This window comes from Pollicipes pollicipes, unplaced genomic scaffold (assembly GCF_011947565.3).
Source record: "Pollicipes pollicipes isolate AB1234 unplaced genomic scaffold, Ppol_2.1 Scaffold_3447;HRSCAF=4054_pilon_pilon_pilon, whole genome shotgun sequence".
Taxonomy (NCBI): domain Eukaryota; kingdom Metazoa; phylum Arthropoda; class Thecostraca; order Pollicipedomorpha; family Pollicipedidae; genus Pollicipes; species Pollicipes pollicipes.
Genome location: NW_023596297.1, coordinates 17,127,150 through 17,141,851, shown reverse-complemented (window position 1 = coordinate 17,141,851; position 14,702 = coordinate 17,127,150). Strand labels below are relative to the sequence as shown.

The following is a 14,702-nucleotide window of genomic DNA, read 5'->3' as shown; positions in this document are numbered from 1 at the left end:
TTGCAGTCTGTTAATCTGTCCAGAGGATAGATTAACACAGCGCCCGTCACTTGGTATCACGTGCAATAGCCGACGCCGTTCGGTTTTACGAAAGCGTAACCCAGACCATCGCTGTCCTTGCTCCTGAGATTGCGGGCGTGGATGGTCAAATCTTTCGATGCAATCTGTTTCATCAATCCATTCTGAAAAATGTCCGTTTTTTGGCAAACATGGGATGACTTTACTAGTTTGAACCTCATTTCAACCCATTCGATTCAACAAGCATGAGACCCTTTATTTCTTCTTGACAAGGGGCCCCTTGAGTAAAACACTAGGGACACGTTATTGTTTCCGGTCAAGGGCTGAAGGACTCTTCCGCCCCACCGCGGATTGTCTCCCGGCTGCCATTCTAGGCACGCTGGGCGGGATCTCCTGGCCGATCTGGAAACCTTAGAGGGGTACATCATACCATCTTGTTCCCTTCTCTGACGGAGGAAGCCTTCTGACCCGTGCAGTTGCCCTGATCAACACAGGAACCCTCATTGGCGCAACAACACCCCTGATCCCCACATGTGGTCCAATAATTGTCACAACGACTTGAGTTTCAATTTTTCTATGTTCTTCAGATATATCGAGGATCTCCTGAACGCATAACCCACATAGAAATGGGGACCAAAATTTATAATGACGTGGCTAAGCCGTGTTCATCTTAAAATGTTCGACACGCAGCCAGAACTGAATAACGAAAAAAATTATGTAATCTGGTTTTAAACATGCGCGCTCGCAAATCTTATAAACGCCTCGACACCCGGCGTCGTCCTCTCCATAAGCCACGCGGTTTCGGCCCCGCAGCTAATAGTAAGCGATGGCCAATAGACAAACGAAAAACACGACGCATCTTGAGGAAAATGACTGGTGAACTAAGTTAATCGGCGTACATGTTAAGGGTAGTACAAAAACATGCTGAATCCAATTTAAATCTGAAAAAAATGTGTGAGTGTCGGGGGGGGGGGGCACTTAACACCGCTGGCTTCCAACCTTGAAAAATGGGGGATAGAGCGGATAGGATGTAGTAAGGATAAGTGTTCCGTCCGCTATCCGACCCCCCCCCCCCCCCCCCCAGTGGCGCCTCCCCTGGCTACATAATGCAGGAAGTTGGACAATGGTGCTAGTTATGACGGAAATAAGGCTCGGAATTGAAGATATTTGAATGGCGTCGTAACCGTATATGTGAATGCAATTAAATAATATGAAATCCCGGATAGATATGCAAGAACTCCACGGGAAAAGGCCAAAGCAGAAGCACATGACGATATCCGGTTCCGCAAACACGCTCCAGCAACACATCGCCACCTCCTAAGTACTACAAGTTAGTTTGCCGTCCGCTACAATGGCAATGCTGACGCGGCCAGTCTGGTAGCGACTCTACCTTGTAAAGACATTCCACGACGTAACCAAATGCGTTATCGTTTCAAACGCGTTACCGTAGACATTCCACAACGTAAATGCGTTATCGTTTGACGTAATCAAACGATAACGCGTTGAGAAACATATTTATTAAGTTATATAATTTTTTTTGTCAAACAGCCTTCAACATTTTGAGCAAACCAATAGTTAGAAGTGTATATTTCAATACATCTGACGTTTACCTTCGTGTACTCGAAAGTGGATTATTTCCTTTAATTGGAGTGCTCCACATTTGTCGTGATTTTGAACTGAAATAACGATTTTGAAGACCATTCTTTGCATTTCATAGCCTTGTACTTCTTAGGAACTAAACCCCTCTACTAAACTGCACGCCCACAAACATGAGTAAACTATTCCATGGGGACTATTTAAAGGCCTTTCAGACACGCATGCCGCCATAGCAATGCCATCCAAATTCTGACACACCACAGGCTATACGGCGCTCAAAGCCAGGCAGAATAATCGCCGGGCCATTCAGACCTGGCGTCCGTCAGCACGATTTCCAATTATAGTGGACGTCAGTTGGCTCTTCAACCATGTTGAGCAAGTTGTGCCAGCTTCAATGACGAATCACCTTTCAAGCTACACATATAAGAAGTCGGACATAATAACTAGCTATTACGAAAGACTTGTAATCGAATAACTTAAGCATAACACCGTAACCGAGTGTGTGAATGCAAGGAGCTTTCTTAAACTCACGGATAAATATGCAAGAACACCACGAGAAAGGGCCAAAGCAAGAGCACGTAACATTTGGCTCAGCGACCACTTCCCGCAAGCGCTGCCATCTCTCAACGAGTTTGAAGCATAAGCAAGTGACAATTTCCCACGGCTGGTTTGGCAGCACTCAACGGTATACAAACGTTCCATGGCGCATTCAATGACGCATTGTGGAGGATGTTCATCAGACAATACAATTGTGTTGTCTAGAGCAGCCTTTTTACTTAAAAGCACGACAATAGTTACAAGTGAGTTTGTTTCATATCATCTGGTGCTCGCTTCAATATCTTCAAATATGGAGCGTTTCCTTTAAGGAAGGGAACGCGTATAATTCATTAAATGGCCGGGGCACACATGTCGTATTGCGAAGAACGTATTGCTTAGCCCAGCTTCTTGTCGCGTTTTTATAATGAAGTTTTCAGTCGACTGGATTATATTTGGACACAGAGTCACCACTTGATACCGATTTTAAAAAAGACCCTGATGAAAAATGACGTCAAACATTGAAACGGCTGTCCCCAACCCTTGAAGTTGCAAGGCCGATGTAGCGCCGACGGAGGCTACTGCTGGGTCAGGCTCGGGTCCAGGCCATGTCTCCACCCACTGCCAGACCTGTGTGCCTTTAAGCCGGATCAGTCGGTACTCCAGGGCTTACGGGGCGAGGGACGTCATGGTTGACTAGATGCTGCACATCGTGAGGCAATCCCAGGCAATATAGCCTTTCTGAGCTTTGATTAGGGCAAATATATAGCTGCGGGCCTAACCATTAATACAAACTAGCATGGGTGTACATGCGTAGCAGCCCGGGTCACTTGTGCACCGGAAACCACTAATAGAAAAGTGGGGGCTTGCTATACACCGCTTAGCGCGGATCTGCCGCCCGACCCGCGCCAATACTACGAGCAGTTTTAAGCCCCACCCCGCGCTGGTCCACAGGGACGTCTTCAGACGGCTGGAGTCGTTTAAAGATGGGCCATCCTATGACAAATTGACCAGGGGCCTCAGCATTTCATCCCCCCCCTCAAATTTGACGCGAACAAGTCTGGAGTAATGATAAGGCCAAAACACGACTCTTCAGGTTTTAGTGCCGCACGGCGTACCGATAAGGAACTATGAGCAAGTGAAAATAAAACCCTGTTTCTTAAACTCGCTCTTTGCAAACATGATTTTCTGAGTACGTTTGGAAGTGCTTCATAAGGGTAAATACCAATTTTTCTGAAACATATGTCAATGTAACATTGAAGGACAAATATATACGAATAACGGCCTCTTTTTATCTTTGACTTCATTTTCTGAGCCAAAAATGTACCTTTATTTTTCTTCCAACCGATTTGCGATTAAAACCCAATTTATTGCCACGCAGACTGGAAAACAATCAATAGCAAATAGAATTCAAACATTGACAGACCACGCACGGAGCCACACGAGCCGACCGAGCGCGACCGGCTCACTTTGTTGCGAAATGTGGCAGACCGACCCGAACTCTGGAATAATGTTTAAATGAAAAATGCATTTTCCTCGACCTTCCTTACCTGCCATCCGTCGATTCACATAGAACAAGGCTATTTCTCAATGACACCGTAAGCATCAATGCATTCGCAGCTCCAAAGCGGCCACTTACAGCAAGTTATATCATTGCTCAGTTCGTTCATGTCAGCTGATGTGAAAACAAAGAAATAAAACAAGTAGGCTCACTTCTTGGTCGTTTGATTTTGCCGTCAGTTTCGTCCAGTTGAGTCGTTGCAATCAATGTTCCGCGCTGCGTGCATTACTCACGGGACTACTTATGTTCGAGGAGTTGAGTTCATTAACCGCAACTGAGACACGTTCTCCCAGGGCTGGTGCCTGTACCTGTGCGTTGCTGCCAGCGTTCGTGCTTTTTATTAATTCGTATCGTAAGCACTTCTGTTTTACGGATTTCATCAGCCGCCTACATACACGAGAAGCACGCCTACGAATGACATTCAAACGGCGACGTTTGACTATGTGCATCACAAAACAACTGACAAGATTATCCGGGATAGCGCGGGCGCATGTGCCTACCAGATAAGCCATGATTAAAACGGACGACTTTGAGCCCTCCGTGATGTGCTCCGTAGAGGACTACATGAACTATGTTCATAATTCATGTTCACTGACCGGTTGATGTTGATGTTGATCGGATGATGTTCACAGTTCGGTCGGAGCAGCTGCGAAACATACGCGACGCCAAAATTTGAGCCTATTCTGGGCGTTGCAGATTTCCATATCGTGACGGATTTCACAGCGCCCCTTTTAATGCATAGGGCCTTTCCGTTAAAATGTTGCGAGTACTTGGAGTACATATCCAAGGCCCAAATCCTCAGCATGACACGAGGTATATTATCTGAAATTTGTTAACAATCTGGAGGGTACAAACTGACGGGTAGATGCCATTTGCTTTTATACAGAAACGTTAAGTAAGCACTGATCTGCAGCGATATTTCACTACGCTGACATGTCCGCTTGCCGCAGTGAAGAAGCCCTCTAGGTTTTAGCGTAAGCGACACCAGTTGCCATGCACCGGATTCTTCCGGCGCTATCCATGCGCCGTATCCATGGCACGCACGTGGCTCCTCGGCAACTCCTTCGCTGTCCATCACTTCCATGCATTAAAACAGGTGCGGTACTTTGTGTTTTATTTGCTGATACCGGCGAACATTTACTTGGCGGCGGCGGCGGCCTTCACCTGGCGCTTGGGCTGGGTGCCCTCACGGAAGCCGTACCTGCAGACAAATAAAACAAAGTTAGCTGCGTGCGGCGGTGGTGACCGCGAGCTCGGCGGTGGCGGCCACGGGTTCGGCGATGGCGGCCACGGGTTCGTCGGTGGCGACCGCGGGTTCAGCGATGGCAACCGTGGGTTGGACGGTGGTGGCCATGGGCTCATCGCCAGGCACCGCACACGACACACAAGGGCGGAAGGTTACAAGTGCTGCGGAAATGCTGCCGCTAAGCCCGCGGATGACTCCCGGCGATGAAGCTAATGCACGTGATTACACGTGTAAATGCACGCACACGATTAAAAAGACCACGTCAATGTTTGAAAGTCAACGGGGATCTATCTAACCACGGTGAAATAGCTAACGGATCGCGGGAACGCGAAAAGAATGGCACAGGTGACAAAGAATGCGACGATAACACATGCAATGATACCCTTAGATATAAGAAACAAACCAAACCAAAATAAGAACAACATTGCTAATTCAGGAATGCACATTGCAACAAACAATGCACTGGCACACAGAAACTGACACATGGAGCAAAATGTTAGTCTGAGACTGATACACACCTGAATCGCTTCCTGACGACCTTCAGGTGGCGCATGCGACCAGTTCCAGTGGTCTTCCTCCTCTTAGCCTTGACACTCCAGTTGTCTGCAAGGGAACAATTGTGGTGAGATGACACACCAAGCACGTTAATACACATACAAAATAATACCTTAATGATCCAATAGTCCTCTATCTTCCCCCATGCACACATTCAATGAGAACCTTATGCCACACCAACCCCATGAGGTTGGTAGGTTACTTGGGCTTTAGGGTGCAGACTACACAATCATGCAGCACACATCACACCCCTGCTGAATCAGGGATGCACACCCCACCCCTCCCCTTATCCAGAAACTGAGTGATACCCTGTATCTGGTGGAAGGGCTATGCATATTATTCCCACACAATGGGCATCCATATTTCCACTGTATGCAAAACATGAAATGCACCTTCTGATTGGATGGACCTCCAGGGTCGGAGCTAATGCTAAACAGTGTTTGTTGAGCAAGCCCTGACCCCACTCAGCCCATTCCACACGCCTTGCATGCCAAGGATATACAGCAAGCACCTAGTGACCGGAAGCCACCCTGCCATAGGTGGGTGGATCAGAAAGCAGGTGCTCCATCAAACTGAGCATTGAGATGGGCAGACCATGATGATTTAGGTGTATGCATCTTGATTTCATTTAAAATGTGACCTTTCAGAACATCACAACACATACAAACCAGACAGGCAACTGGGCATTGTTGCCTCAAGTAACTTTCTTGGCCAAATGCTAATAACTAAAACACACAGGTTGGTAGTATGATGCATGCTTTAACACACTCAATGCTTATCAATGCTCATATTCATTGACCTAAAGATTGAGCTACCATAACATCAAAAATGTTCTATTTAACATCATAGGGGACAGTAACATTTAACATTTTTCTACCAACACAGAGGCTGCTGGTCAACTTTTAAACCACAGCAATACAACCATTGATTGTGAAAGCACATACCACCATGGCAAAAAACACATGTGGGAATCCTAGTGAGCTGTGTAACCAGAACATGACTCATTGACAGCCTGAGACCCATAAATATATCATAAGTAGCATGACTTAGATAATCCAAGGTGACATACACTCTGATCCCTTTGGAGGCATACCCAATGACCAGTCTGGAAAACATAGAGATTTCAACAAGATCTCCTTGGGGGCAATACATGATACTTAGGACTGGTCTTCAAAATCTTAAGGGCAGAAATTCCTAAACTGCACCAATTCAAATTAGAATGGGGCAGCCCATGATATATTTGACAGTTATTGCACTGCAGCAAGAACCAGGCAAAACTGGAAAACAGCCAGTGATACATAGCAATTAAGGGGGAAAAATTAATATGCTGCAATCTTATCCTGTCTGGCCCTGGATGCACTGCTCTGGCCCAACATGTCACGTGAGATCCACCAACTAAATTGAGGTACTCAGGCCAAACCCAAGTAAGCAGTGCATAATTACAGCATTTTGTGACATTTTTTTACAGCATTTTCAACTCCTGCTGCTCTCACTGAACCAGCCACAAAGAACCACAATCAGACACCAGATGGGCCACTGTAAGAGAGTAGATGGATCTAGCTCAAATACTGCGATGTTACTAATCATTTTGTTGCATTTTTGAATGCTACTCAACTCAGGGTAACCTTCCTGAGAATCACAAATTCAGCACAATTCTCAACTATCTCAAGCAGAGCAGCAGGGAACATCATACTTACTAAGATTGCAAATTGGCAAGTACAAATGATATCAGGAAACCTCAACCATCTTCAGGTCATTGCACATTATCAGCCTTACCCCAAGCATAGAAGATGGCTGCCTGCTCCATCATTCCCAGAATTGGACCTGCCCAAAGATCTTATTGCCTCATCTACCACCATTAACAAACTGGCCCCATAGCCTCTCTGTCACCCCAAATTCCAGAACACTCCACACATGCTCCTAGTAGTCAACCATCAGTAATTTTGTAGATCAACCTGGCAGACCCATCCTGGGATACTGAGTGAAAACCTTAAATGCATACATATGCATATATAGCTACATGGCTAACAGGTAAAAATGGCCATAGATAACGAATGCAAGAAATGAAATCCATTGCACAGACCAACATAATGTGCAACCTTTGAAAATACTATTCCATTACTTCCATATCAAATGTCCTGGGAAACAGTATCACGCCCACTAAATTTTAGGGTTATTCGGGGCGAAAATCCAATCCCAAGTGCAGCCTGAGGCTACTTGTTTCCGAACCAAGTAACTACAGACCCAGTTAACTTTAAGAGCCAGTTTGTTATGCTCCATGAAATCAAGCATAATACATAATTCCCAAGAAACTATGTGATAATCCATCACTGCCTCTCAGAAATTTATGAATTCAACCTCCACATACTTACAGGAGCGCATCTTAGCAGCAGGGTAACCGCACTGGGAACACTTGTGCTTCTGGATGTGGTATGACGATCGCCCACATCTCCGGCACAGGGTGTGAGACTTGTTGTGCCTCTTTCCGTAGCTTGATGTTCCCTTCGTCTGAAAGACAAACCCGCGTCACACAAAGCCTCCCCGTAATCCGACTTCAGTGCAACCGACCGACCACACTTGATCTTCACAATCCAGAGCACAACGATTTCGACGATCAGACGACTCATCACCAGCACTTCTGAAAACGCCTCAGCCAGCTATGAATATAACATATATAGATGCCGTCACATCAGATAACCCATTCCTGAGCTAAGCGACACACACAGATAACAGCTTAGATACTTTAGACAAGTTTTATAGCCAAATTTCGACAAAATTAAATGCGAGTTACACACCATCGTCTGTTTGATGGGAAAAGGACAGCGCTGTCAGTTGTCAGTAATATTTACGGAATCGGGGAATGATGCGTCTGTGGTGCTCTGAAGTGGTTAACTGTTTTGAAATATTTCCTGAAATGTACATTATATTTGACTATTTTTCACATATCAGTGCCATTGTTCACAAAATATGCTTTTTTCTAGCTGAATGTTCGGAGAATATCACGCGAGCCACCATTGATTCTCGTAAACCACAACGCGCAATATAATGACGTCATGGGATTTGTCCTTACATGGCTGACCTTTAATAATATGTTTGATGTCTGGTTGGTGTGTTTTTCATTGAGATAATTTTTGATTCTGACTGACGCTCTAATAAACAAGAGATGTTCTCAGGCATTTCGTAAGTTTCTTAGGGACGTAATTTCTCTTGCTCTCAGTGGTCGTAAAGTTTGAATATTTCAGGTGACCTTGGCTTACCGGCTGTTTATGTTTCGGCTTGGTGCGTGCCATCCAAGGTCTTTTAATAAGGTACACATCAATAAGGTACGTGAGTAAAAAAATAAGCTCGGACTGCCCTAAATGCACAATTCACCGGATGGCTGTGCGTCCTCGCCGTACTGTTCCGTGTCGGTGTGTTCTGATGTAGGTGGATGAGGAGAGACCCGCCCATCATCATTATCAAACTATTGGAGAGGGGTTTCTAAGCATTTGTGGCCAAGCATCAGTGTGCGGTCTTACCGACTTGTATTCGATGTTGAAGCAGCATAAAGCCAATTGATAAGCGTGCTTGTTATTTGTTTTAGCCTTGTGATTTAGTTTTTGTTGTGTTGATTGCAGTGCTCACTCAGAAAGTGTCACTTGTAGCATTTGCAGTATGTTTCATCTCAGATCAGTGTATTTAGAGGCAACTGGCATGCAACTGGGGAGGGGAGAGCTTTGAGAAGTAATTGAGTATCAATGAATAAAGTTCTGTTGAGTTCATGAGCCTGCTTCCATCATTGCACAGAGCACATACTTAACTCTTAAATAAATTCAGATAAGTCATTTAGGCTTCCAGCACTTCACATAGCAGCACAGAAATATGATGTCAGATGTGGATTACACTGATTTAAGAGAGCGTAGTGCCCTGTGTAGGGCTGGAGGAAGGCTAGGTCATGGCATACATTGGTACGTTATGTTAAAAAGATGCACATTTCCTATGACTGTATGTATATAATAGTGATCTGAGAAGGCACACCAGATTAAGCCTATGATGGTTTCAAGTCATGTAGCTGATACAACTAACATAAGCATGGCATAATATGGTAAAAAATAATTCAAATTCATCTTCAGAATTGTTTGGGATAATCAGACAATGATCCATCTGCATGTTTAAGGTAATGCTAGATAAGACAGTGTGACATAGAATTAAAAGTGACACATTTTTATGCTGTTTGTTATGATGTTATGCCAACTTCAGATTGTAACATGCATTTTACATATATTGATAATATGCAGCAGCATATTTTGCCTTAACTTGGCTGTGGATCAGCTGTAAACAGCATATTGTACACACTGAGATATTCTGTTTACCTAATTGTAGCCAGTATGTGTGACTGTTGCTGATGTATTTGTGAGCCCATTGCTGATGTAACATTCAATGCAAATGCTGATTCATGTGTACTCATAGTATAATAATGCTATCCATTTGTCCAAATAAAGCTGGCACCAGCTTTGCTTTGCTGATGTTTATCCTAATTGCTTTGGTTTGAAGCCATTTCCATAGCTGGCTTCAGCTTCAGCTTGGACATTTTTTTTTTATAAAAAACTTGGCTTGGCTCAGCTTGGTGATGTTTTCAGCAGATGGCTAAAGCATTGAATAAGTTTCAAGTTATGGTTCCCTGTTTGGGTCCATGAAAATTTGGACTGCTAGGCTTCAACTTTGTCATGCCCTTACTACCATTGCAGTTTTACTTAAAAAAACAGTATTGCCTGTCTTATCATCCCAAAATACCCTCCAACTATTCAGGTTGATATACACATGGCTGAAAGCTAGAACCAACCAGCTATTCTCAAGGCTAATGCAACCTGAGGATGGCTGGAGAAATAAGGTAAAACATTGTACACATTCTTATACACCAGACAAGAACAATGCACTGAAACAAATCCTCCATCTGTTATGGGATCATATTATCTCAATTTTTGTCCTCAACTATTGTGATGTTTCTTGATCCCATACCATTTTAGCAGATGTGAAAATGGTTTTGGTTCCACAAAATAACACATGCCAGATGTCTGTTTTGGTTAAGCCTTGTCATTTAGAACTTATAGGTTTGATTTTGCTTTGTGTTCTCCAATTTAAAAGCTGCTGACTGGCTTTGGCTTTGTGTAGACAGAACTTGAAGTTACTAGCTTCAGATTCAGCATGATGTTTTACAAATATGGAACCACAGACCTTGGCTTGGGCTCTTCATTTACAAAGTTTGACACCATTGGCTTTGGCTCTGACTGCGGCTTCTTGTCAGTGTCCTGACTTCAGATTTGGCTTTTCATGATGTTTTACAACTATAAAGCCATAGACCTTGGCATGGGCTCTTCATTTACAAAGTTTGAAACCATTGGCCTTGGCATTGACTTTGGCTTCTTGTCACTCTTGACTTCAGATTTGGCTTTTTGAATCCAGAGGACTAGCTTCATCACACACTTGTTGTCAGTGTTGATGGAAGCCCTCTTGATGAACAAGATAAGTTGAAGGTAGACCTGTGGTTAAACTGGTAGATCTCAATCATTAAGATGCAGCACAGTGCATTACTGGTGCACGCACCTGTCCGCGCCTGTGCGGCCGACCGCCGGAGGCGGAGGCCGACCGGCCGCCGCGGTCAGCAGTCACTGGGATGCCAGTCTTCTGATACCTGTGAGTGTGCGCCAATATCACAGATATTGGAGATGGGTAATGATTTTTATACCTTTGCCAGGGGCCTGCTTTTCATGGATGGAACTCCAGTGATGGACATCATTGGCTGAGATAACCAGGTGAGATGGAGAGGAAAGCAGCTGCTCAGGTCTCCCTAGTATTAATAGATAGTATACTCAGGTATGCACTATTGTCATATATGCATATTGTGTGAAGTTATGCATAGTGGGGCAGTACCAAGAAATTCCAAAAGTATGCTACCTTTGATTTTTAACAATGCTTGGAACATTCCCACTGGCTTAAGATTTTCAAGCATGAATTGATTATGTTTAGTGTGGCACTCTATTCCTGTTCATTTTCCTATCCATTAAGTTCCTTTTCTGATTGCATGTAAATTGTTCATGTCATGTGCCCTTCATTAATTTGTGATTCCTTGCTGGCATATGTTTGGGATTTTCTCATTTTGAGTAACATTGGGTCTCTTCAGATTACTGGAGTCAGCAGCACAGGGCAGGATAGCGCAACATGGTGTTCAGGGTTATCAGCATTACAATATGAGCAAAACTTGTGCAGTCACTAGAGGAAACTCTGAACAGCTCCCTCAACCCACTGTGCACTGGCTGGACTGGGTTTTCTAATAGTTGTGCTGCACAGGCGGAGTGCAGGCGTGATGTCGGACCAGCCGGACTCCACCATCACGTCGACGGAGCCTCGGCGCGGCCTGAGCCCGCCGCGGCGCCGCCGGCCCTCCGGCGAGCTGCCTCAGTCCAGCGACCAGCGCGCCGGTGGCGGCGCTGTCGCGAGCGCCGGCCGCTCGCCGCCCGAGCCCGATTCGGAGGCTCAGGCGGAGCGCGCACCGCGCCGCGCCGCACGCGCCGCCGACGCCGCCAGCTCGTCGGACGCGGCGCCGGCGGCGGCGGACGCGGCTCCGCCGCCCGACGGCGTCTCGTCGGCCGAGCCGGGCGACGGCGCGCCCTCCTCCAGCCAGGCGCGACGCCGCTACGACGACTGCGAGCCGGACGAGGGCGGCCACGCCAGTCCGCCGGCCGCCGCGCGTATCCGGCACGACTCGGAGGCCGAGGCGGTGGAGGTGGGCGGCAGCGGGGCGCCGCTCTCGCCGCCGCCGCTGCCGCCGCCCCCGCCGCCGCGGCCGCCGCCTCCCGACCAGCCCGAATCGAGCGAGGACTGCCGGCCGGCGCCGTGGCGGCCCAACGGCGACCAGCAGGCAGCCATCTCGAGCTCGGGCGCGGTGCGGCCGCGCCTGGCGCCCGCCGTCACGGCGCAGCACGGCGAGATCTCGGGCTCGTCGCGCGTTTCGCCGCTGCTGGCGGCCACCTCGCAGCACCAGGAGGTGTCGGGCTCGGCCGGCCGCAGCAGCTCGCGCAGTCCGGCCGGCGCCGACTCGCAGGGCCCGGACGTCAGTTCGGCGCGCAAGGACAGCCGCTCGCCGGGTCACGCCGGCGGCGCTGACTCCACCTTCAGCCGGACGGCTGCCGGGCCCCGCGACGACGGCCCCGCCACCAGCAGCACCGGCCGCAAGCGGCCCGCGCTCGTTCCCGACTACTCCGACTCCGACTCGGAGGACTCGAGCTGCTCGTCGTCGGCCGGCAAGGCGGCACGGCTGGACGAGGAGATCTCGACGAGCCAGGCGGTGCCGCCGGCCGCCTCGCGCCGCCAGGACTCGGAAGAGGCGGGCATCTCGACCAGCGTCGTGGAGGAGCGAGGCGAGCTCAGCCCCGACGCCGGCGAGGCGGCGCCAGCCGCGGCCGTGCTGGCGTCGCCGGCGCCCGCCTCGCCGGCCGCCGCCGTCGCCGGCCCGTCGTCGGGCTACGCGTCGGCCGGACCGCGCAAGCTCAGCGAGCAGCAGAGCTCGGAGGCGGTGGCGGCTGGGCCGGGCGACCAGGAGGAGGCGGCCCGGGCGCCGCCGCCGCCCGAGCCGGCCGTCAGCGGCAGCAGCGACGTGCTCGTCTCCAACGCCACCGACGACTCCAACACCGACTCGCGGATTGACTCTCACATCAACGACGACCTGGAGGCGCGCCCCCTGCTCGACTCGCTCGACGAGGACTCGCGCATCGACTCGCACGGCACCGACTCGGTGGACAACACCGACTCACGCCTCGACTCGCTGGAGCACGCCGACTCGCGGATAGACTCCCACGACAACGCCGACGACTCGCTGAACGGGTTCGGCGGCGCCGTCAGCTCCGGCGACTTCGCAGGCCTGGCCGGCGAGCAGCTGGGCACGTGCCAGAGTTCGGGGGACCCTGAGGCGTCCGGCTCTCCGCCCGGGGCGGGAGAGGCGCCGGACGCACCGCCCGCCACCGCCGCCCCGGCACCGCCAGCCACCCCTGCCCCGGCACCGCCCGCCACCGCCGCCATGGCTCCGCCCACTTTCTCTCCCACTGTGCCCGAGCCGCCATCCGCCGCGGGCGCCGAGCCGCCCACACCGTCCACATGGCGACCTCAGCCATCGCCTGACGCGACCAGGCCGTCTGCCGCCGTTGCTGACATGCAGCCGGCCCGCCTGGCCGAGTCGCTCACCGCGCCACCCACTGCGCCAGCGGGCCAGCCGACCAGGGCGACAGAGTCCGCCACGAAGCCGCCAGCCGAGCAGCCGGCGGTAGCGAGCGCCACGCCCGAGATCTGCGGGGTTCAGCAGGCGGAGAGTGGCGCCACCAGTGGCGCACCGCCTGTCGTCGTGGTGACCTCTGACCCAACGGAAGCGCCCGAGAGCAAATGTGCGCGGGGAGGTTCTCGGCCGGACGCGGACGCCCTCTGGGACGCGGTAGACTCTCAGGGTGCGAGCCGCGACGGAGCGGAGAACAAACCGCCAGCGCCGGACAAGGCTCCTCGCGAGGGCGTAGGCCCATCGGAATGCGTCGCTGCAATGGGCGAAGTTGTGGATACTACTGGCGGTGTGCCGAAACACGCGAGTGACGCCGACGCACTGGAAGAGCCACCAGCGACAAAGTCGGCAGAGGCCGCTGAGCTGTCGGGCCGACCTCCTGCAGCTGATGCCAAATCTTCAGACGCTGTGGAAGAGATGGAAGAGGCGCAAGACATGGTCCCGACAGCCGCCACAGAACGGACCTCTAAAGACCATGAGATGGAGCCTGACGCGGCCGCCGCTGCGGCTGGCCGCCTCAGACACCACCGCTGCGGACACGCAGGAGGAGATGCTGCCGCCGGACGCGGCAGCGGCCGCCGACGCCGGCTCCCGGTCGCCAGGCGCCGCCGGACGACCGCGCCGCCAGTCGGCCCGCGACCTGGGACCGCCCGGCTCGCCCCGGCCGGCCAAGGCGGCCGGCGAGACGGGCCGCTCGCCGCGCCGCGAGTCGGCACGCTCGCCGCGCTCCGACACGGCGCGCTCGCCGAGATCCGACACGGCGCGCTCGCCGCGGTCCGAGTCGGCGCGCTCGCCGCGTCGCGGCGTCCCGCTCGAGGAGGCGGCCTCAAGCGGCCGTACGCGCCGCCAAACCTCGCGCGACAGCGAGGGCATCGCCGCCATCGACGCCT

The 14,702-nt window shown here is 50.5% G+C and overlaps 1 protein-coding gene and 1 long non-coding RNA gene across 2 annotated transcripts; one reads left to right on the top strand and one right to left on the bottom strand.

The window, feature by feature from the left end:
- Window positions 1–4,809: 4,809 nt before the first annotated feature.
- Window positions 4,810–8,415, bottom strand: RpL37a (ribosomal protein L37a). The gene is made up of 4 exons (XM_037214887.1): window positions 8,306–8,415; window positions 7,883–8,018; window positions 5,474–5,558; window positions 4,810–4,910 (listed from the first exon to the last, which is right to left on the bottom strand). Exons 1-4 carry the CDS (start codon window positions 8,306–8,308, stop codon window positions 4,847–4,849), a joined length of 288 nt encoding a protein of 95 aa, XP_037070782.1. The 5' UTR covers window positions 8,309–8,415; the 3' UTR covers window positions 4,810–4,846.
- A 352-nt stretch (window positions 8,416–8,767) lies between these two features.
- On the top strand, window positions 8,768–11,968 carry LOC119092742 (uncharacterized). The gene is made up of 3 exons (XR_005093537.1): window positions 8,768–8,833; window positions 11,245–11,302; window positions 11,838–11,968. It is a non-coding gene; the product is annotated as an uncharacterized LOC119092742 (long non-coding RNA).
- Window positions 11,969–14,702: the final 2,734 nt, after the last annotated feature.